Here is a 22,526-nt window from a genome sequence, read left to right as displayed (position 1 = left end):
AGAAGTTGGCTTAAAACTCAACATTCAGAAAACTAAGATTATGGCATCCAGTCCCATCACTTCATGGCAGATAGATGGGGAAACAATGGAAATGGTGAGAGACTATTTTCTTGGGCTCCAAAATCACTGCAGATGGTGACTGCAGCCATGAAGTTAAAAGATGCTTGCTCCTTGGAAAAAAGCTATGATCAACTTGACAGCATATTGAAAAGCAGAGCCATTACTTTACCGACAATGGTCCGTCTAGTCAAAGGTACGGTTTTTCCAGTAGTCATATATGGATGTGAGAGTTGGAGTATAAAGAAAGCTGGGTACCAAAGAATTGATGTTTTTGAACTGTGGTGTTGGAAAAGACTCTTGAGAGTCCCTTGGACTGCAAGAAAATCAAAAAGATCAAACCAGTCAATCCTAAAGGAAATCAGTCCTGGATATTCATTGGAAGGACTGATGTTGAAGCTGAAACTCCAATACTTTGGCCACCTAATGCCAAGAACTGACTCAGTGGAAAAGACCCTGATGCTGGGAAAGATGGAGGGCAGGAGGAGAAGGGGACAACAGAGGATGAGATGGTTGGATGGCATCACTGTCTCGATGGACATAAGTTTGAGCAAGCTCCGGGAGCTGGTGATGGACAGGGAAGCCTGGTGTGCTGCAGTGCATGGAATCGCAGAGTCGGACACTACTGAGCAACTGAACTGAACTGAGCTGAACTGATTAGACTCACTTTCTTTCACTTTCATTAGACTCACATGTAACCCAAAATGAGGATCAACCAGAAAACTTCTATGCCTTCAGTCTGAAAGGTCACCTTTCTCATCTGCCTGCAAAATTTGACCACTTTGTCCAGTCTTGGGTTAGAAAGGCACCAATCTGTTACAAATCATGACCACTGATAGCCACAGACGACGCACCTGCACTGTACTGGGCATAGATCCTGTCAGAATGTCAGTTCATTCTACCAGTATTTCTATAACCAATGATAAAATGAAAACGATTTGGGTTTTTTTTTTTTTTTTTCCTTTGCTCACTTCTGCTGTGAAGGCTGTTCTCGTTTGGTTTGTTCATACATTAAACAATTACTGCCTTCTCATGCCAGACATGCGGCTAAAGTCTCAAGATATAAAGATGAATTATCCCCAGCCCTGCCCTTCAGGGGTTCACAATCAGGAAAAGAGACTGTAAAGGCCATTGGACAAGTTCAAAGTCTCGGGTGAAATCAAGCCCTGAGGTTCTGACAATGACCCACATCCGTGCGTTTGCCTGTTAGACTCTGCCATCTGTCCCTGCGTGAGACGTTTGCTGGAACTCCTTCCCACTGGCCGCTTTGGGTTTGAATGACCTTGGCGACAGCCTGAAATCCAGAGCTTCGAGGGGTGCTCTTAGAGTTCCTGGTCTGCACTTATGTGCTTCATATAGACATTCACAAACCTCTAATTATCTCCTCTTACCAGGCTGCCTAAATGACTGATGCCCAGCTCTGTTAGTCACTCCAAGAATGGATTTCTATTTAGCCCATGCCCCCTGAGATGCATTAGGGTGCCCAGAACATGTGTGTCCGCTCCGAGAGGCACAGGGCAATTAACAGAAGCCAAGCAATTTGCAAAATGCCTCAACTTCCTGCTCCTTTCTGAGGCAGAGAAATTGTCACACCTTAACCTCAGCAGGCTCATAGGCAGCATAATTCCCCCACCCACCCCCACCCCAAACAGAGTCTCTGGTGTCAGATGTCTGTCCCCCTCCCATTCCCCACCCTGGCTTTTTGCAAACATAAGCACTCGGCTGAAACAACAGCTATGACTCAGTTCCTAGCGAGCTACTGCCTGAATTGATTTAGTCTGAGTTCAGATTTAGCACATAATCATGTTCAATTTGCTCCACTGCACTGCCTAGAGATAAAAGGCTGGGGGAAAAAAATAGCTCCAGCTTGTGTCAGTCTTTGTGGTGATGTCATTGCCATCAGAGAGCCGGCCGCTCTTACTCTGCCGTGCTGCCTGAGCCGCGGCGGGCTGTGTGTGTGCGCACAGCCGAGTGGGTTCAGGTGCCCGGCTCGGCCATCCCCAGGGCAGGGCAGCGCCCGGCCGGCCCCGGCACCGTCTACCTGGAAGGTTCTTCCCAGCCCGCAGGACTGCCTAACTCTTTCTTGTCAATTCCGGAGGGGGAATGCCAGCCCCTAGCATGGACTGTGATGTTTCCACTCTGGTTGCCTGCGTGGTGGATGTGGAGGTCTTTACCAACCAGGAGGTTAAGGTATGCACCTGCAATCTTCTGTTTCATTGTTGGTGTTTGCTGAAGCTGCCAGCAGCCTTGTTAGCTTAAGGGAACAGGACTTTGATTCGTAGTTTTCAGCTCAGGATCTGTGCTAGAAATGCATGGGGTGAGTGCCTGGCTCTGTTAATTAGAATAAGTTAGAAGAGAGACCAGCGCATTCATTTTGCATGTGATAAGGTTTGAAAAAGCATTGTCTGTGTATTCTTGCCTTTCCTATTAGGTGATCCCCCGTCAGTCCTTTTCACAGTAGACATGTTTTCATAGTCTCCGTGTCAATAAGAATTTGCTAGTCCTTAGTGTTTTGAGGGGTTTTAAATCAATGACTCAATGAAGAAAGCACGTATAATAATGATCGCACCCAGGACACCCCAATCATGGGACCTTAACCCCTTCATGGAATGTCCCTTACATAGGCCATGATGTGCAAATTGAACAAAAGCTCTTCTACAGACAGCAGTTTCAATCCTCAGCTCTCAGAAAATCAAAGTTGGAAAAGAGCTGTCTAAATTTCCTTTGTCAGGCAGAAGAAGCAAGTCATTTCCCCAGAACAGTTTTCCATAAAGAAAGTTCAGGCATAAATAAATTTCGCATCTCGAGATGTAGTATCCTAGGGCGCTGGTCCTCGCTGAGTGTCTGCAGCAGTTGTTTAATTGTCATGGGTAATTGTCTCCCGATGACACATGTTCTCTTTCCTTTTGCCCCTTTGCTTTTGTGTTCTGAAAAAGGTGCCATGCTTGCAAAATGGGAATTTTGATTTCTTCTCTCATATTGAAAATAAGATCTAGCAGAAGCTTCTTATTTAAGCAGTTCACACACACAACAGAAAGGACAGTTGCTCATTGTGTCTCAGGAGGAAGGAAAGGGGACTCATACTGCATGATCGTTTCCTACCCTCCCCTTAGTCTTGACTTAAAGGAAGACCCGGAATTCTTTGTTTTGGGGTGTGCAAGCTGACTCCCTGGTGCTTCCCAGGTGGGAATGTGTGTGTCCACCAGCATAATGCATGGCTCTGTCATTCAAGATTGCGGTTTTGAACACTCTTTTGAATTGGATTCAAGAATCTGGTTTGTTGTTTCTGCATATTTTAAATGTGTGGCCCTGTGTTTACCAATTCTTATGGCAGTACTATAAAGTGTCCACCACCTGTCATATTGAGGTTCAGAAAATTAGAATGGAATGGTTGGGTGCTGCCTACGGCTGCGTCCACAGTGCAAACGTGTGTAGAGACAGTCTGGCTGGTCATACCTGCTGTATACACTCCAGAAGGGAGCAGTCCGCAAAGCCCCTCCAGTTTAAAACCTGTTTAAAGTATATGGGTAACTGGGTAAAAGCCATCTCTGAACACCGGGTTGGAATAGAATTGTGCGTGCCTAAAGTAAAACTTTACAGTGCCCTTCTATTCTTAACAGTTCTCGTTTAATTACATGCTTGTCCTGTGAAAATATAGACTTTTTTGGTCCACGAAATAATGGTGAGACAGTATTAGTCAGGGAACTGCTATCTGCCAGGCGCTGTGCTCACAGAGGAAGAGAGTTTAAAATACGCTTATATGACGTAGGTATTTGTAATATAGACATAGAAAAAACCATTTGCCCAATAGTCATCTTTTTAAATCATTATTCCATATTTTATTTATTTTTTATTGAAATATAGTTGATTTACATTGTTTCAGGTGGGCAGCAAACTGATTCAGTTAGATGTTTATATATATGTGTGTGTGTTAGTCACTTAGTCATGTCTGATTTTTTGCAACCCCATGAACTGTAACCCGCCCAGCTCCTCTGTCCATGGAATTCTCCAGGCAAGAATTCTGGAGTGGGGATTCATTCTCTTCTCCAGAAGATCTTCTGGACCCAGGGATTGAACCCAGGTCTCCTGCATTGCAGGCAGATTCTTCACCCTCTGAGCCCTTAGGGAAGCCTATATACATATACGTATATATATGTTCTTTTTTCAGATTCTTTTTGATTATAGGTTATTACAAGATGTTGAATATAATTCCCTGTGCTATACACCAGGTTCTTGCTATTCATCTATTTTATATATAGGAGTGGGTCTATTTAATTCCAAACTTCCAATTTATACTCCCACCCCCTTTCCTCTCTGGTAACCATAAGTTTGCTTTCTATATCTGTGAGTCGATTTCTGTTTTGTAAATAAGTTCATTTGTATCATTTTTTAAAGATTCTCCATATAAGTGATACCAAATGGTGTTTGTCTTTCTCTGTCTGACTTACTTCACTTAGAATGATCATCCCTAGTTCCATCCATGTTGTTACAAACAAGCCCAATATTTCTTAAAGGCAGAGTGTTTTGTGGAATTCAGGGGACACAAAATTCTTACAGCTGGTTGTACTGGAGTGGTTGGGATGGCGCCGTAGCGCATCCCAAGTTAAGCGTGGTACTTAACTGGAAGAGGGGTAGATTTTGATACAGGAAGAGGGAGGGTGCGGAGATGGGAAGGCAGCTCATTTTACAGTCCAGCGAGTCAAGGCATTTCACTGCAGCAGGATCTCTGTGAGAGACTGGAGGGGAAATGGGGAGGAGGGGTGGGGTGATGAAGCCTCTCACACTTTCCATAAGAACTGTGTGGGGTTTTCTGAGAAGACTCCCACCAGAAAGATGCATTATATGTCTTTCCTGCCAAATATTGGTAACTTGCAATCACTATGGATTTGTTTCTGAATCCTTCTGTGCCTTAGTTTTCTTATCTGTAACATGGGGATAATAGTCATTCCTCTTTGGCTTGATGGGAGGATTAAAGAAAATTATACATGGAAAACAGTTGACACAGTGCCTGACATATTTCATGTTCAATACATGTTAGCTGTTGCCATCACAGTCATGATCACCTGTGCAGACCTTCTGTAAAGGCGGTAAGTTATTTCTGCCAGTTTATTGGAATGTCCTATCTCCAGCTGAGTGTACAATGACAGTCCAGGACATAGAAAGCACTTTCCTTCCCATTCTCCCAAACACACAAACACAACCTGGTAACTTAGCCGTTTAACCATTTGAAATGAAACAGTAATCAAGCAAAATTAAGACAGGCCAAAGAGGTTGGTTGAGGAAACCTATATGATCCTTGTTCAAAAATGAGCATGGCTAAGTGGCATGAAGAGAGGTTCAGATATCAAATTCTGGCACCAAAATTTCACTAGAGGTAAACTTCATTAATCATCTCTTCCAGACTCACAGTGGAGCCAGGAGTTTCTTTCTTCTAAACCTTTAATATTCCTTGTTGGAGAAAAGGGAGGCGCCCCAGGTGAAGGTTTGTCTCACCTGCCTGCATCCAGCTTGCTTGATCTCAGGTTTTTTTGCCTTTTGCAGACTCTCCTTTTCTACCTGGAGCCCCCACGGAAAAGAAACCACACGGGGTTATGCAATCAAGCAGCCTCTCTTCGCAAATGCAGTGATTTATTTGAGGGGTCAGGGGCAAATGCTAATGCAGTGACTTACAGCAATTCAGGAACCTTATCTTCCATAGGGGATCTCTGCTGGTTGCACTGGGGGCCCTGCAGGCTCCCATCTCCTAGATTTTGCCAAAGCTGCTGGAGCAGTAATGCCAAACAGATGAGGAAATAAGCTAAATGCACCCCCAGATTTGTCTTTCTCCAGAAATCCCACTGGTAGTGTTGGGAACTTAGCTGTCTGATGGCAAAAGGATGCTCAGAACAATAAACTCAAAGCTCTCACTAGGAGGAAAGTGGCATGGTGAGCTGTAGAGTTTGCTTGTGTGTGAGTATATGTGTCTTTGTATGTGTCCGTGTGTGCATGTCTGCCTCTGTGTCTGTGTGTATGTTTGTGTGTGTGTCTTCCTGTGTGTGTCTGTGTGTGTCTCTGGGGTCTGTGTGTTTGTATCGATGTGTGTCTGTATATGTCTGTGTTTGTGTCTGTGTGTGTTTGTGTGTGTCTGTGAGTATCTGTTTGTTCATGTATCTGTGTGTGTATATATGTGCCTTTGTGTCTGTGTGTATCTGTTTGTTCGTGTATCTCTGTGTGTGTGTCTGTGTGTACGCAGGTGAGCAGGGTCGATTTTCTTGAGTTTTCTTCTCATATTCTGAAAATAGTCCTCCCTACCCCCACCCTTAAACAAGGAGCCAAACTCTTGGGGAAATGAAAGATCCAAAGATGGATAATGAAATTTTTGTTTCACTTTAGTCCGATGGCTCTTCAATCTGATTACACATTGGTATCCCGTTGGAGAGCTTTTAAAATATCGACAAGGATCAGGTCCCACGCCCAGGACTTCTAACTTGGCTGGTCGGAGTGGAGCTGGGCGTAGATGACCATGTCTAAAGTAAGCATCTTGTGTGTTCTAGACACAGGTAGGTACAAGCAAAGTCAGTCCAATATTATCTAGAATATCCTCTGCTTAAACACCTTGATCCATTCCCCTAAGCAAAGCCTTGATGGATGCAGTTTCAGAAGCAACATTTCTGATAGCTTAGAGACTTTACCTGTACCTACTGCCCCTTCTCTGCAGTGAGAGTTTCCCACACAGAAAGAGGGTGGATGCCTCCTCTCTGGGCTGGAGGGCTCCTAATTCAAGTCCAGGGATCCAGTCCTGTCTCCATGGGCATCCATACAGGAGACAGGGGCTCATAAAGCTTCTTTCTGTTCCTTAGGACAGGCAGGCAACATGGCAGGTCATATAAGAAGATCAGAAGTTTGAAAGACCCTTGGAGCTGGAGATTCAGATTGCAAACTATTTATACTAAACAAACAACAAGGTCCTACAGTATAGCACAGGGGATGGTATCCAATCTCCTGCAATAAACCATAAAGGAAAAGAATAGTTAAAAGGGGACTTCTCTGGTGGTTCAGTGGTTAGGACTTTGCACTTCCACTGCAGGGGGCACAGGTTTGATCCCTGGTCTGGGGTCTAGAATCCCACATACCCCATGGTGAAGAAACTCAGTAACTAAATAATATTTCTTGCACCATTAAAAAAAAAGAAAAGAAAATACAAAAATCCATAATGAATAAAATGTAAGAGTTTAAAAAGATCTATATATGTATAACTGAGTCACTTTGCTGTACAGCAGAGATGGGCATAACATTGTAAATTGGCTACACTTCAATTAAAACCAAAAACAAAAACATATGTTCCGTGCACTTAACTCCTGACCAGGCGATACTCTCAGCACTGGGAGATGGACAGGACAACCATTCCAGCCCTCAGAGAGTGCACATTCTAACCCAAGAAAGCAGACAGCAAACTAGTGAATAAATGTATACTATAATTTCCTAGGTGGTGCTAGTGGTAAAGAAGCTGCCTGCCAAAGCAGGTAGATATAAGAGACGCAGGTTCAGTCCTGGAGTTGGGAAGATGCCCTGCAGGAGGGCCTGGCAACCCACTCCAGGATTCTTGCCTAGAAAATCCCATGGACAGAGGAGCCTGGCGGGCTATAGTCCATGGTGTTGCAGAGAGTTGGACACAACTGAAGTGACTTAGCACACAGCACGCATGTAATTTCAAGCAGTGATGAGGGCTTTGAAGAAAGATGGAGCAGAGTGAGGAGGTGAATTGCTGGAAGGGAGGTTGCACTGGGGGCCCTTCAAGTTCCTGTTTCTGAAATTTTGCCAGAACTGCTAGATCAATAGTCCCCCAAAGAGGAGGAAATCAGGCAGATGCGTTTCACCATATTTCTCCCTCCAAAAATTCCATTGACCACTTTTGAATGGGTGGCCAGTAGAAGCATTTCTGGCAAGATGGCAGTTTCTTAAATGTCATTATTCTAGTGTCATTCAGGAATCTGAAATGAGTGAAAGGGCTGTGTGTCGATCTGAGGGAAAAGCATGCCACTAGTGGGAACAATAGAGGCAAAGAGAGGCCACCTTATCTAATGTGTTCTTACCCAGCCCTCCCTTTAACCTGTTTCCATCATTCATTCATTCAGGGACCTATTGAGGCTGTCAAGGTCTCATACCATAATTTTTATTTTTTTCATGCTGCTCCTTTTTGAAATTGTGCTTAAGCTAAATCCCTCATGTTAGGTTTTAAGCCTGGTGGTTCTCTTGAAAGAGGGGGAAATAGAAGCAGAAAATTGTTCTCAGAGTAATAATTTCTTCATACACTTGAAATCCTAGGATTGCTGTAGGACTATTCCTTCCCATCTAGAAGTCCAAGGCCTTTCCAAGGTGACTCAAAAGTCCTACTTTCTCTCCCCTGTTTTTGAGACTTTCCCAATATTCTCCCAATCCATGCAACCTCGGGCAAGTCTCTTAACCTTTCTGGACACACAGGAGTGATGCTGAGAAAAGTGCTTGATGCTTTTTGAATTTCATTTACTTTTTTCACATGAAAGTATATGACTGACTCATAGTCTGTGTCATGCTGTTGTGTGAGTTATGAAAAGAAAAAGCCAGCACATCTTGGCCACTTAGTACATTGAAATCTATTTGTCATTTGAACCAGTGAAAATTCCATGACTAGTTTTGTTTGGTAGGATGCAGAGGAGGAGGAGGATGGAGCAGAGTTGGTGTGATATGCTTTGCCCTCTGCTTTGGGAGGAGACAAGTGACACATGAAAATGTGGGTATTGGGGGGTATCGCAGGGTTGGTCTGGAAGAGAAGCTTGTGGGTATTTGTTAGGAGAGCTTGTCAAGCTTCACGCCTGTTTCTTATGCTTTGCAAATGCACTGCTGGGAAGAGGACCTGGCCGCCGTCAACCTTTTTGGTTCTGTAGAGCTCTAAAGCTCTTTCAGAATCTTCAAAAACCACGGTGTTCACTCAGCGACTTAGAAGAATTTGGGTTGTGTATGATTTCCTTCTCCAGGTTTGAAACCCTCTGGAGATATTTGTGGTAAATTTTAGGAACCAAATGTTAAAGTTGACAGAAACCCTCATTGTTCAAGGGCTGGAATTTTATTTTTTTTTAATTGGAGTATGATTGCTTTACAATATTGTTAGTGTCTGCTGTACCACAATGTGAATTAGTTATCTGTATGCATATATTGCGCTCCGTTGTGAACCTCCCTCCCCACCCCAGAATTTTAAATAATATTTATTTCATATTACATCTCCAGACCATCTTTAGTTTCTGAAAACCAAAAAGAATGTGTAGGGAGGATGTGGTGTGGAGGATGGGATGGCTTCCTCAAGGCAGATTCTGACCCTCACAACAAAAGCGTGTTTGTCCTCTGGTAACAAAATGGACTAGAACTGAGGCCGTTTTGGAAATAAATGTGTTAATGTAAAACTGAATGTTAGACAGTAACTCTAAAAAGTACCTGAAACTTACCATGTTTAAATATGTACTGTTGAATATTATCTCACCTCTCAAGAAAGTACCAAACACCTTTCAGAGTGGGAAGAAGGGATTTTTCACAAGTGACAGATGCTCCCTGAGAAGGTTAGCAGGCAGATTTTGCAGCCACCTGTCACCTCAGGGAGAGGCAAGGAACAGTATTCGACTAATGACATGGTAAAGCAGGAAAGCCAACTGAAAACGTGCCTCTCTATTTCGAGTCTTTTAACTGTGGGAAAGCAATTCAGACATTGACAGTTGCTACCTCTGAGTGTCAGATTTATTCAAAGCAATAACAACAAAACAGTGGCTTCATTAATGTTATTCTCCTAAAGAAGCAGATTTTAATGTGTAACTCAGGGAGTACTCTTTGCAACCTTAGTGATTCTGAATACAGCTATCAACAATTTATAATAGCCTGTTTTAGTACTTTCTGATGAAGCTTAAAATTGACAAATAGAAAAGAAAATGATACCTGAAACAGTTATTATCACTGGATATGCTTAGGTTGTAAGCTTAAATGGCATCACAGCTTTGCGGTGAATAACCCAGCTTTCCAGGGAGGTCATAAACCCTCTAGCCCATGCCTGGCCTAGAATTCTTTATGTAATGGGAAAACTTCTTTATGTAAAGGGAATGTATTCCTTCCAAGCTCTAAATCTAAGCTCATTCCAAGGTACTAGTTCAAAAAAGATTGAGAGATAATTCAATGAGGACTTCAAACAGGGTAAAAGAAGTTGTGAACTCTCCGTTCTATCTAGAATGGATAATTTATCTTAAAAATGTTTGAGAATAAAATATCCACCAAGTTAAGACCTTCCCTAGAAAATACTCACCGAATGTGCCTTTGTATTCCTCTTTTGGGTAAATGTATCTCTCCGGGGGAAAACACACACCTGTACATACACACACGTGCACACACTCATGAAAATGTTTTGCGTGTGTATGTGTATGTGTGTGCCCAGTCGCTTCAGTCGTATCTGACTCTTTGTGACCCCATGGACTGTATAGCCCATCAGGCCCTTCTTGGGATTCTCCAGGCAAGAATACTGGAGTGGGTTGCCGTAACCTTCTCCAGGGGATCTTCCCAACCCAGGGATCGGACCCATGTCTGTTACATCTCCTGCACTGGCAGGAGGGTTCCTTACTATTCCTGCCACCTGGGAAGCCCCATTGCATGTGTATACTATATATAAATATATATTTTTTCCTTAACCATGAAAGGTTTCTTTCTCTTCCTCTCTGACCTGTCTAACCAGTTATTGGAAACTGTGAGCTTCTAACCATGTCAGGGACTTGAGAACCCAGAGAAGGTTTCTGCTCAAAAGTTGAACAGAAATCTCAACAATTGGTAAACAATCCTCCAAGGTGGAGTGTGATTGGGAAGGGGACAAGAAGAAATTCATGACCATTTCGTTTTATTGTTATATACCAAAAAAAGTTTACATCTTTACAGTCCACGAGCACAATTACTCTCCAGAATCTAATATACAAGTTCTAAACTATGAATTTTTTAAAATACTTGCAAAAAGATCTCTACCCTTCTCTTCCAGAAAGATAACTTTAATAAATTTATCCTTCTCTGTTATATTGGACTACAGACCAGCTTTCATTCCGCCTCCAAATAACATCTTTACTAATATTCTGCTTGTCTCAACAATAAGATAGCTTGTTACTTAGTTGTAACATATTTTTCCTGCATCTCTAATGGTTCTAAAGTAATATATGAGCAGTCTTTAAGTTGTACCCCAAAGATTTGATGAGCAGGGGAATATTTACTAAGTTAAGCATTAAATCATCCCACGTGATGGCAAGTGTAACCCCCCAGAGACGGTAATTTTCATGGTTCAATACTTTATGTTGTCAAGATAAGCAATTTAAAAAATTCTAACGACTCTTCTCCTTCACTAAATACTTCTGAGTACATGGCATATATTAGGATATTCCTTATTATCCCCATAATTGCATGAGATATCCATTTTCTGTTTTAAACAGGTTTCTGGACAGAGAAGTTAAATTTTTGCATAAGATCACACAGCTATTAGGGTCTGCCCAGGGGGCTCAGTGGTAAAGAACCCACCTGCCAAAGCAGGAGATACAGGTTCGATTTCTGGGTCAGGAAGATCCCCTGGAGAAGGAAATGTCAACTCACTCCAGTATTGTTGCCTGGGAAATCCCATGAACAGAGGAGCCTGGTGGGCTACAGTCCATCGGGTCACTAAGCGTAGGACGCATCTTAGCAAGTAAACAGCAACAACAACAGCTATTAATTGGTAGAACTGGGTCTTGAACTGTGGTTTGCTTCACTCTCTCTTTTTTTTTTAACGCTTCACTCTTTCTCCTGCCAAAATATCCATAAGGATTAACAAGCCATCCATCGATTATTGGAGAGAAAAAGATGTACATCTCAAAGGATAAGACTTTGAACTCATAGGTAGTATTTCCTCTAGTGTTCAAAATACTGTTTTTGTCTTCTATTACTTATCAGAGTTGGGAGTACTACTTTTACATAAATCAGTAGTGGAGATCACTTACTTTTCTTAATAAATCTAACATAGTGGCAGTTCTAGGCCTAGCTTGTGTTTTGGATTTCATTTGAAAATCTGTTTCAAAATCTAATAATGCCATCTAGTTGGGGAGAAAAAAAAGTGCTGGAAAACCCAGGGGCTCACCAATAGATGGATAATAATGGATATGACAGCTCCGCCACCTCTTTCTAGATGTCAGTGAACATTTTCCAGGACTGAGTGAAGGGTGATCTCTGAAGAATTATAGAACAGCAGTGGTGAAGGTTTTGATTGCAATCACATTATTTTAGTTTTGGACAAGGCTTTCAAATTATTTTAAAAAAACTCAGCTTTCTCGCTGGAGATCTCCAAGGTTAAACAAGATCGCGTGATTCATCAAGGGAATTTTGGAGTAGAGTTTAATGCACAACACTAAACAAGATCTCTCAGTATATAATTATAGCCTGCATCAATAGTACAGCTAAGAGAATTGATTTCTTCTTATGTGACTTCACTGTCCCTTTAGGTATTGACTAAGAAAAACCACCTCAGGCCACCTTCCTGGAACAGGGTGCGTAAGCAATGAGCCAACTTAAGAAAAGCAACAGTGTATTGAGCACTTACTATTTATCAGGCACTGGACAAGTGCTCTGATTCATTCATTCATCAACTATGTATTGAGTGCCTTCCATATTCAAAACCTCACAGGAGGCTCTGGAGATATAGAGCCTGTTATATCTCATAGATATAACAGTCCTGTTGGATGCAAAAGCCTGCCGTTATGCAGTGTTGGCCTTTATTCCACACAGTTTCATTTTTCCCAGACAGGATGATGCTGTTTTGACTTAGAGAGAGGCCTCCTTTGCTAACGGAGGGCGCACAAGAAGGAAGCAAGCCCAGTCTCCAAGTCAGACATCCTGGTTAGAATTCTCCATTTGGCCACTTGGCTGCTTACTGTGTCGTCCTGAGCAGAGAGCCTTACCTCTCCATGCCTCAGTTTCCTCAATTATCAAAGGAAGAAAACAGTGCTTACCTCATTGGTTGGCAGTGAGGATTAAGGACATTTGAATATATAAAATACTTAACATGGGATCTTGCAGATAGCACGTGTGCTGGTAATGATGTCAGCCTTTATCATCATCATCTTCATCTTCATTAGTAGTTGTAAACTTCTTATACAGAGTTTTGAGTTTTCTTCCCAAGACACTTCTCCCTAACTGGCCCTACTTCAGCAGACTCTTTCCTGAAGTTTTCAGCTTTGCACAGAGGAAGCAGTGCCCTACCTCAGCCTCACACTGAAGTCAGAGAACCACAGTGGGAAGCAGCTGGTTCAGCAGGGGCATGAGGACTCACAGACCCAGACAGTTAGTCTGGATTTCTGGACCCAAAGCCAGTTTTAACAAGCATTCTGAAAGCAGTGTCTATGGTGGAATGCAGAGGCTTTAAGGCAAGGTGCCTATTAGGAAAAAGAGAAGTTGAACTCAGAACCCATTTCTTCAAATCATATTTAAACACCTCTCTTATGTTTGACTCTTTGCAACCCGAAGGACTGTAGCCCGCCAGGCTCCATGGAATTTTCCAGGCAAGAATACTGGAGTTGATTGCCATTTCCTACTCCAGGGGATCTTCCTGACCCAGAGATCAAACCCACATCTCCTGCATTGATAAGTGGATTCTTTACTACTGTGCCACCTTCAAATGGGATGGTAGACTAGCTTCATCATAGCTATGCTAAACTATAATTGAAATACTTCCGTTGCTGATTTTACTTCCCATTTCTACTTTAAAACTGTGGAGATAGGTGGAAATTTAATTAATTACCCAAGCTAAGCTCAATTTCTCTTTTGTTTAATAGGCCTTTTGCCCTAGAAACTCTGTATTCTGCCATGTACCCCTACCTCTGACTGCTTATTAGCTTGTATCATAGAACTAGTAAACAGTTCCATGATACTTTAAACCAATGAAAATAATAACTAAGCTACAAGCCCTGCTATTCATTGCCTGGATGGAGAAGCAGTAGATTTGAATTATTAATGAGATGGACAGTAGATGATCTATTTTATATTCTTACTTTGTAGGGAAATGTTCTATATTTTGTAGTGCTCAGCAAAATAATATTCTATATTTAAATAACACTTAGCATATGATTAACCACAATCAACATTTATGTAAACCTCAGCAGACTTGAACCCTCCTTCAATGAATGCATCTTCATGCCACTCTTCTCTTTTTTATGATTTTTAAACTTTTTACTGATGCCATCCTTCTGATTAGGGGGGAAATATTATTTTTTCATTGAGCAGTTCAGGTTAGAAGTATTCTCCAAACTATGTGCTCAATCAATGCATTCAAATTTGCTCCATGTTAATTCACATTCCTTTTTTATCGCTTTATTTCACTACAGGATATTTGATTTGCAATATTGTATTAATTTCTGCTGTATAGTGAAGTAATTCAGTCATACATATATGCATTCCTTTTCATATTCTTTTCCCTCATGGCCTTTCTCAGAACACTGAATGTAGTTCCCTGTGCTATACAGCAGGACCTTGTTGTTTATCCATTTTATATGTAAGAGTTTGCTTCTACCTACCCCAAACCTCCAATCCATCCCTCCCCTACTGGCCTCCCCCTCGGCAACCGCAGGCCTTTTCTCCATGTCTGTGAGTTTGCTTCTGTTTCTTAGATAAATTCATTTGTGTCATATTCCACATATAGTCCCACATATAGTTACTTCACATTCTCATTTCATATTTCTTGGAGGCAGAACCAAGCAGCAACTTGGTACAATGGTATAGTGGAAAGTGGCTTGGTCTTTGGAGGCAGAAAAACCTGAATTCATGTTGTCTCTTATTTATGACTTTCTTGCATCCTAAAAAAAGATACAGATTTAGGTTAAGAGCTATTGAGATATAGATGATCAATAGATTATTGCTGATGCCTATGTTTAGTATGAGTGAGACATCTTGTCCATTCATTTGATGTTTAACAAATATGGCAGAGCGCTTGGTAGATAGTAGGCACTGCTTCAGTACTTGTGAATTCAGGGGTGGAGGCATGCCTCCTGCCCTTGAGGTGTTCCCAGCTGATGGAGGAGAAGGTAAGAAATAGACGCATAGAACTCAGAAAAGGCTGTGGTTTGAGTTAGCCCAGTACACTGTGTGAACCTCTAGGAGGGAGGTCTGGATTGAAAAGGAAAGGTTTCCCCAAGGAGGTAATTCTCGAGTTACACCTTCAAAGATTAGGTAGGTGTTCAACACATGAAGAAAAGATGGACATAGGAGAGGGGCTCCTTGCAAAAGAGAGGAGCCCCCACCAAAGCAGAAATGCCAGGAGAGTGGTGACTCCTAGGAAGGAGAGCCCTGGGTGGGGGGCTGCATTATACAGACACCAGGCCCATGTTGTGAAGGAATTTGGACCATATGCTCAAGACCAATCCAATGGGCCATGGGAAGCATCTTAAACACGGGCACAACTCTCCACCCAATCTGACACAAGATCCTTGCCTGTTGAAGTGTGACTGTGGCTGCACCCAGGCTGATGCTGCAGAGACTGGCGTGGAGAAGGGGCTGCCTCGTGCCAGCCAGAGTGAATGAGAATCTGCAGAGTCTGAGCATCCTTGAATTATGTTGCTTATCTTTTGTTATTCCCCTGTCTTGTCTTTTTAAAGAGGAAAGAGGTCAAAGAGGAAAGCAACTGCTTGAGGATGTCATTAGGTTGCCATTCAAGGAGTCTGGGAGGAGGAAGGGCAGATGTTAGTGCTCCACCCAGGATATTCAGGGATGCATTCAATTCAGCAGGCATGTATTGATTGTCTTCTAGGGCTGGGAGTCAAAAATCAGGAATCCCAACCCTGGTCCTTGTCCTGGGAATCATTTGATCTGTGGGCAAGGGAAGCTGATTGAGAATAACAGGCAAATGTCTCTATTCAAGTATGCCCTGTTGCCTCTTCACATTCCTAACAACCTGGAAATAGAAATGCGGTGATGTTAAACAGTGGACCTCGACTATTCTGGGTTCCTCCTGAGAGCAAATACCCATGCAGGAAAAAAAAACAACCCTCTATATTATTGCTAAAATATGTTCCTAGGGGCTAACATTTCAAGTTTGGCAAATACAAATAGAAGGGAAAGAAGAGTTTGGGAATCACCTGGTGGTCCAGTGGTTAGAACTCTGCTTTCACTGCCAAGGGCCCAGGTTCAATTCCTGGTCAGGGAACTAAGATCCCAAAAGCTGTGCAGTGCTGCCAAAAAAAAAGAAAAAGACAGAGAATTTTGATGCCATCTCCTTTTGGTTAAGTATTGCCAGTGGTCTTGCCCCAGTACAATAGTCTGTATTTAGTAGACGCTGAATAAAAATTAAATGAGAGAATGCAGTAATGGTACCTTATTTTGTTGCTGGCCTTGTTTTAGGCAGCAGAATGGAGGAAGGAGAAGGAAGGAGCCTCTCTGCCTGTCAGGACAGAATGTGCAGGTATCATTTCCTCTCAGATTCAGCCAAACAAAACCTGGGTACGTGGACACATCTGGATGAAACAGAGGCTGAGAATATCATGGTGTTCCAGGTGGCCCTGTGCCCAGTTAAAAATCAGAATAAGCAAAGGAGAAAGGCGGATATGGAGGGACACATAGCAATTTCTAGTGCCAGTGACGCATGGACCCTTTAAATAAATGACTTGAGAGCTCAAGTGGCAGAATTCACCTATGTCGAATGACAGCCCAGAAGGAGACCATGATCCTCAAAGCAGTCTTCGGAGAAGTTTGTCGAATTCCATGGAAGAGTGAAGCTCTGATCTGGGGTTTGACAGGCATGGCAGGTATGAGTAGGCTCTCGCCAACATGTCTGCTCCCTCCTAGGTCCGCTGGCGAGGTTAGAGCCCCGGCAGGCAGCCTCTCCTGTCCCGTCTCCACGACTTGGCACTTGCAGTTCTTCCCTGCTGACGGAGCATCCCACACACTTCCCTGCTTTATGTACGGCTGCTCTTCACTTGAATTGTTCCGTCTTTTTGCAGATAGGTCTTTATCAACAGATGGCAAGGCCACCTCTAATGAGATACAGAGTATCGTTCAGATCCTTTGCAGTCACTGGGTAGGGCTGGCATTATGTTGAATAAGCTAGCAAGCTTCTGCCCCTGTAGGTACTAAGGCATCTTCAGCCTTCCTCTGCCCTTTATAGATGCAGTGGAGTCTGTGATGCAGCCATGGCTTTGGGGAAACAGGAGTTCTGAATCATGAGGCAGAAGGCCTGGGTGTAGATCCTCGGGGCACTCAAGAGATTTATTTTCTCTGGCTGACCATTGGAATGAAAGAGCCCTAGATGACCAATGGGCAACATGCAAAGGGGAGACCAGTCTGGGCTGGACCTCTAACCCTGGCAGTTAACTCACTTTGCAGTTGTGGAAAATCTCTGAGTCTTGGTTTTCTCATCTGTAGGGTGGATATAATAATGCACTCCTCAGGCTTTTGGAAATGGAATAAGAATGTACTTAAAGAATGAAGGCAGTCAAAAGTGGCTATTATTTTTCTTGCCTCTTTCATCTGTAAACACTGATAATAAAAATACCTTAAATTCGACTGAGTCCAAAAGTGAGATTTAGCTTTATTAAAAGTACAGTAAAAAAAAAAAAGGAATTCTGCTGTATTGAAGATCACATTATTCAACCCATCCACAAAATTATATGTCATTTTTCTGAAATCCAAACAATTGTCTGAGTACAAGGCATATCCATTGTAGTAAAAAAAAAAAAAAAAAAGCCAAGTCTTTCAAGGCTGCAAGAAAAAAAAAGATAACTCAGGTCAAATTCTCCCATGAGGTCACAATATTAGTGATATCAATTGCTTCCTTTTGTTCAATACTGTGACGAAAAAAAAAAAGAAAAAATGTTAAGAGCAGCTATTTATTTGCCAGTACTGAGAAGAGAGAAGCAGGCAGAGATCATGTGTTAAATCAGCTAAGAGATGTCTTTGGAGGAACTTTCAATCAGTCTTTATTCTTTTTTTTTTTTTAACAATATTGGAAAATAAACTGTGTTGGACCAGGACAGTATGTGCCGCCACCGCCAACCGCCGCCCCCCCCCCCCATTCAATGCTCCTTCTAATTTGTGTTATAGAGTAGAAGCTCTGAGCACAAACATTTTATAATGACTTCCTGATGATGTTCTGGCCTCAGATTCTTTCTTGTGGATGCAAGGGAAATAAACTCAAAAAGTACTTTAAGCTCTTAAATTCTGAATGAGCCCAATATAATCAACCCTGAATGCTTCAACTTTCCCTTGAACCTTCTGCTTGATCCACCTACACAGTTATTCCAGGAAATTATCATCATTACCCAGGCTTGGAATCTGGAAATATCTTTACTCAGCCCCTTTTATTGACTTCCCATGTAAGCAAAAGCAGATCTTTCGACTCTTTTTCTACTTAATCCAAGTTCAAGGCTATTTGTAAGTACCTAATCTGAATGGAGCACCATGTAATCTCCAAAGAGTAGAAAAAACTCAAAACCCTACAGTCTAGCAGGACTGACTAGTGTAAGTGCCAAGAGAAAGGTGCAAATTTAGTAACATGGGGCTTCCAGGAAAGAATGATTACCTCCACACTGGGCACATCAGGACTAGCTTCATCTAAAAGGTAAGGTTTTATATCACAAGTTGCAAAATGACCACCTGTGACCCAGATCCTCAGATGGGTTTGATTTGTTCTGTACAGTGTTGTTTTGATAAACTGAATTCCTTGTTGCTTAGCCGTTAAAGTTTGGGGAGGTTTTCTATTTAAAGTCTATATCCTTCTTCTCTTAAGAGATTGGCGGTGCTGGCATCACTGGTTCACCCTTCCTTCCAATCGGCTCAAGAGATTGCCCTTGTCAACAGAACAAGCATGCTTCATTTCCCACCACTCTCTATTGCCCTAGGCTTGCCCACTCCAAGTCTAGACATGGAGAAGTGGAGGACAATGCTGTAAAGTGAGGAGTTGCCCTGTGGATGCCCTTGAGCACCAGCTAAAGTCTTGTCATCAACACCACAAACCATGGGAACCATCAGAGTGTTGAGAGCCATCATTTAGGATGATCAGAGTGCCCCAGGCATCCAGTCTAGAAGGGAAAAGGAAGAAAGGTGGGCGGAAGGCAGGGAAATCTAAAAGGCAGTTGCTATCATTCCTTAAAGCCCATGTCTCCATTTTTTTAAATTTATTTTATTTTTAGCTGTGCTGGGTCTTCATGACTGTGAGGGCTTTCCTCTAGTTGAGGCAAGCGGGGGCTACTTTTCAGCTATGGTGTGTGGGCTTCTTATCATAGTGGCTTCTCTTGTTGCAGAGCACGGGCTCCAGGGCATACCAGCTTCAGTAATTGTGGCTCCCTGGCTCGAAAGCACAGGCTCAGTGGATGTGCCACACAAGCTTAGTTATCCCGAGGCATGCGGGCTCTTCTCAGCCCAGGAGGATCCGTGTTCCCAATCCATGTTCCCAGCACTGGCAGGCAGGAAGTCCCATCTCTTCACTTTTGATCCCTCTTTCTTAATCCTACATGGAAATTCTGTAGACTGAACTGGAAAGAATACTGGACTATAAGTCAGAAAACTGGGCTCCGGTTACAGGTCTGCCCTCTCTAGCTAGCACAGTACATGGGCCAGATTTGGGCTTCGTAGACCTCCCTTTGCTTATGGTGAAATGGCCATGAGGGTAACATTGACCTCCCAGGATGATGGTGGGGATTAAGCATGACAATATTTTGGACGGTCTTCATGGGCTATGTTACCACTCCCTCCTGACTTCATTTCTGCAAATTTCTCCATGTCAGCAGGCTCACCCCCATCTGTTTCTTATTGATCAGCTTTGACTTTATTCAACCTCAGATTCCTCCTGAGCCTCTTGTTTTTGTCTTCTTAGTTGGGGCTTAAAGTCAGGATTTCAGGGTAGAAAGAACTGGAGGAACAATGAAGGGCCCCCTACTTGCTGTAGCCAACTCCCCTCTAGCCTCTCCTTGAATCCCTCCGGGAATGGGGCCCTCACTTCTTACTATGACTATTCATTTTTTTTACCGAAACCCTGTCATTTTAACCCATTTGTTCTAGTAACTGTGTGCTCTTTCAGCAAACAGAGTAAGTCTGCTGTTTCTTTGCCAGAAAAACTCTTGTTCTTATAAGACAGTTATGCAGCTCTCTCCTGTACTACTGGATCTCCCTTTTCAGGTGAAATTTGCAGTTTCTCCAGTGTATTCTTTTTCAAGTTCCCCCTCCCAGCCTGAAGTTCTGCTCAACTTGCACCATCTTTCCATACCAGCTGCTTGTCCCCTCCCTCCCCTCCTTATCCAGCTGTCATGCACTTAGGACCTTTGATCTCATTTCACCCTGGATTACGCACAAAAAAAGCACCCATAAATTGCATTGAGCAGCCTCAGCTGCATGCAACAAATTCTGGTAAATTCTCTTTTCATATTTATTCTGTTACAAATATTTTTCTAATTTTCCTTGTTATGGCTTCTTAGATACAACTGTCATTTAAAAGTGAACATTTAGTTTCCAAATACATGGGGTTTTTTAAGTATCTTTGATATTAATTTTTCATTTTGATATTAATTTCTCATTTAAATGCTTTCTTCTCTGCAATCACTTCCTATGTTTTATCAGTCTTCTAACTTTATTGAGGTTTTCAATGGCTAAGTCAAAGATCTCCCTTGGTAAATGGCACGCTGCACTAAATAATATGTGGGCTATTTTCAAACATTTTTGATACTGATTTCTAGCATAACTCCACAGTGATAAGAGAACAGACTCTGTATGATTTCAGTACCTTCAGACCATGAAATTTTGCACCTTGTTTTATGTCCCTGAATATGTTCCTATGTCTCCTAGTTTATAGTCTATGGAAACTTGAATAGAATTTGTATTCTACTCTCATGTGAAAATTGTATAAATCTCTATAAATTATGCTGAATTGGTTCATGGTGCTTTTCAAGTCTACTATATCCTTCTAACTTTTCTTTATATTCATTCTATTAATTTTTTAGAGTTTGGTAGAGAAACTCCAACTAAAGATCTTAATTTAACTCCTTAAAAAAATAATTGTAATATATTCTACCTGCTATGCAGGAGACCCAGGTTTGATCCCTGGGTCAGGAGGATCCCCTGGCGAAGGGAATGGCAACCCACTCCAGTATTCTTGCCTGGAGAATTCCATGGACAGAAGAGCCAGTTGGGTCCCTGTCCACAGGGTCGCAAAGAGCAGGACATGTTTGAGCGACTTTCACTTTCACTTTTCATAGTGGAACTATATGTAACTTTGTTCTGTATTTTCCAAGTCTCCTGTAAATGTGTTATCATAGTTTCATAATTTAAAAAAGAGAGAAAAAAAAAACACCCTTAGCCCACCCCCACCTGCAACCAATTTGCCTCTCTCTCTCCCACGGGCGAAGGAGCCTGGTAGGCTGCAGTCCCTGGGGTCACTAAGAGTCGGACACGACTGAGTGACTTCACTTTCACTTTTCACTTTCATGCATTGGAGAGGGAAATGGCAACCCACTCCAGTGTTCTTGCCTGGAGAGTCCCAGGGACAGGGGAGCCTGCTTGGCTGCTGTCTATGGGGTCGCAAAGAGTCGGACACGACTGAAGTGACTTAGCAGTAGCCCTTAATTCAAACTTCTCACATTCCATGCTGTGCACTGGGCCATTTGTCTAAGATAAGAGTTGATGATCTCCAGGGTCATTGATGGAGCCCTATTTGGCTATACTCATACTCTTGAACATTTTTGAGTGCTTATGACAGGCCAGCCCCTGTACTAAAGTGTATGTTCCATATCAGCTCATTGAATCTTCAGACTCTCATGGAAAGTCAGTACCTAGAGAGTATGTGAGGACAAGGTTAGGGATGCATGAGGTCAAGGTGGTATTCAAGAATAACAAACCTCTTTCCCTCTTTCACGGTTGGGAAGAGGGAGGCTTTGCAGATGAACAGCGCAAGTGGCAGGGCTGGGATCAAACCCAGGCAGTCTGGCTCGGAGCCTGTGTGTCTCATCATTGCCTCAGGCCTCCTCTCAGCAACTTTGTCTAATGCCTGTTTCTGAGTGTCCTTCCATTTGTTTGTTTGTTGCATAATTACTTTAGGGCTTTCACAGGATTTAATAGAAAGTGTAATTACTGTTATCATTACTGTAATGCATGAAAGCTTCTTTCTTTCCCCCTGCTTCTTTCAATAAAAGTCTATAAAGCCATAGGCTGGCCACTACCACCTTCAGGAAGGTTTCTAACAGAGGATATTAGGGGATGATCCCAAGACAGGTAGATATATTCAAGCCCTAAGCATTGCAACACATTCCCCCATCTCCTCTCATCCCCCTTTTATGCTCTATTTTTGTTCATAGCACTTATTTAATAATACATGATGTAACTTACTTATTTATTTTTAAAATATCTGTCTCCTTTTGCTAGAATGTAAACTCCATGAGGGCAAAAATGTTGTGTTTTATCTGCTGCTGCGTCCTCAGCTTGGCCCAGAACAGGAACACAAT

General features: G+C 42.5%; 1 protein-coding gene across 2 annotated transcripts in view; it reads left to right on the top strand.

Moving 5' to 3' along the window:
- The window catches only part of RCAN2 (regulator of calcineurin 2), a 275,904-nt gene that overhangs the window by 174,433 nt on the left and 78,945 nt on the right, over positions 1 to 22,526 (top strand). Inside the window, exon 1 of one of the 2 annotated variants that reach the window (XM_069562686.1) lies at positions 1,768 to 2,247. The exons of the other annotated variant lie outside the window; for it this stretch is intronic. Coding sequence (XP_069418787.1) covers positions 2,161 to 2,247 — 87 coding nt within the window. The 5' untranslated portion in view covers positions 1,768 to 2,160. Of the gene's footprint in view, positions 1 to 1,767; positions 2,248 to 22,526 lie in introns of those variants that run through there. 2 annotated transcript variants of the gene reach the window in all.

This window comes from Ovis canadensis, chromosome 20 (assembly GCF_042477335.2).
Source record: "Ovis canadensis isolate MfBH-ARS-UI-01 breed Bighorn chromosome 20, ARS-UI_OviCan_v2, whole genome shotgun sequence".
NCBI classification, from domain to species: Eukaryota; Metazoa; Chordata; class Mammalia; order Artiodactyla; family Bovidae; genus Ovis; species Ovis canadensis.
Note: the sequence above shows the minus strand (reverse complement) of the source record. Positions and strands in the feature narration are given on the sequence as shown.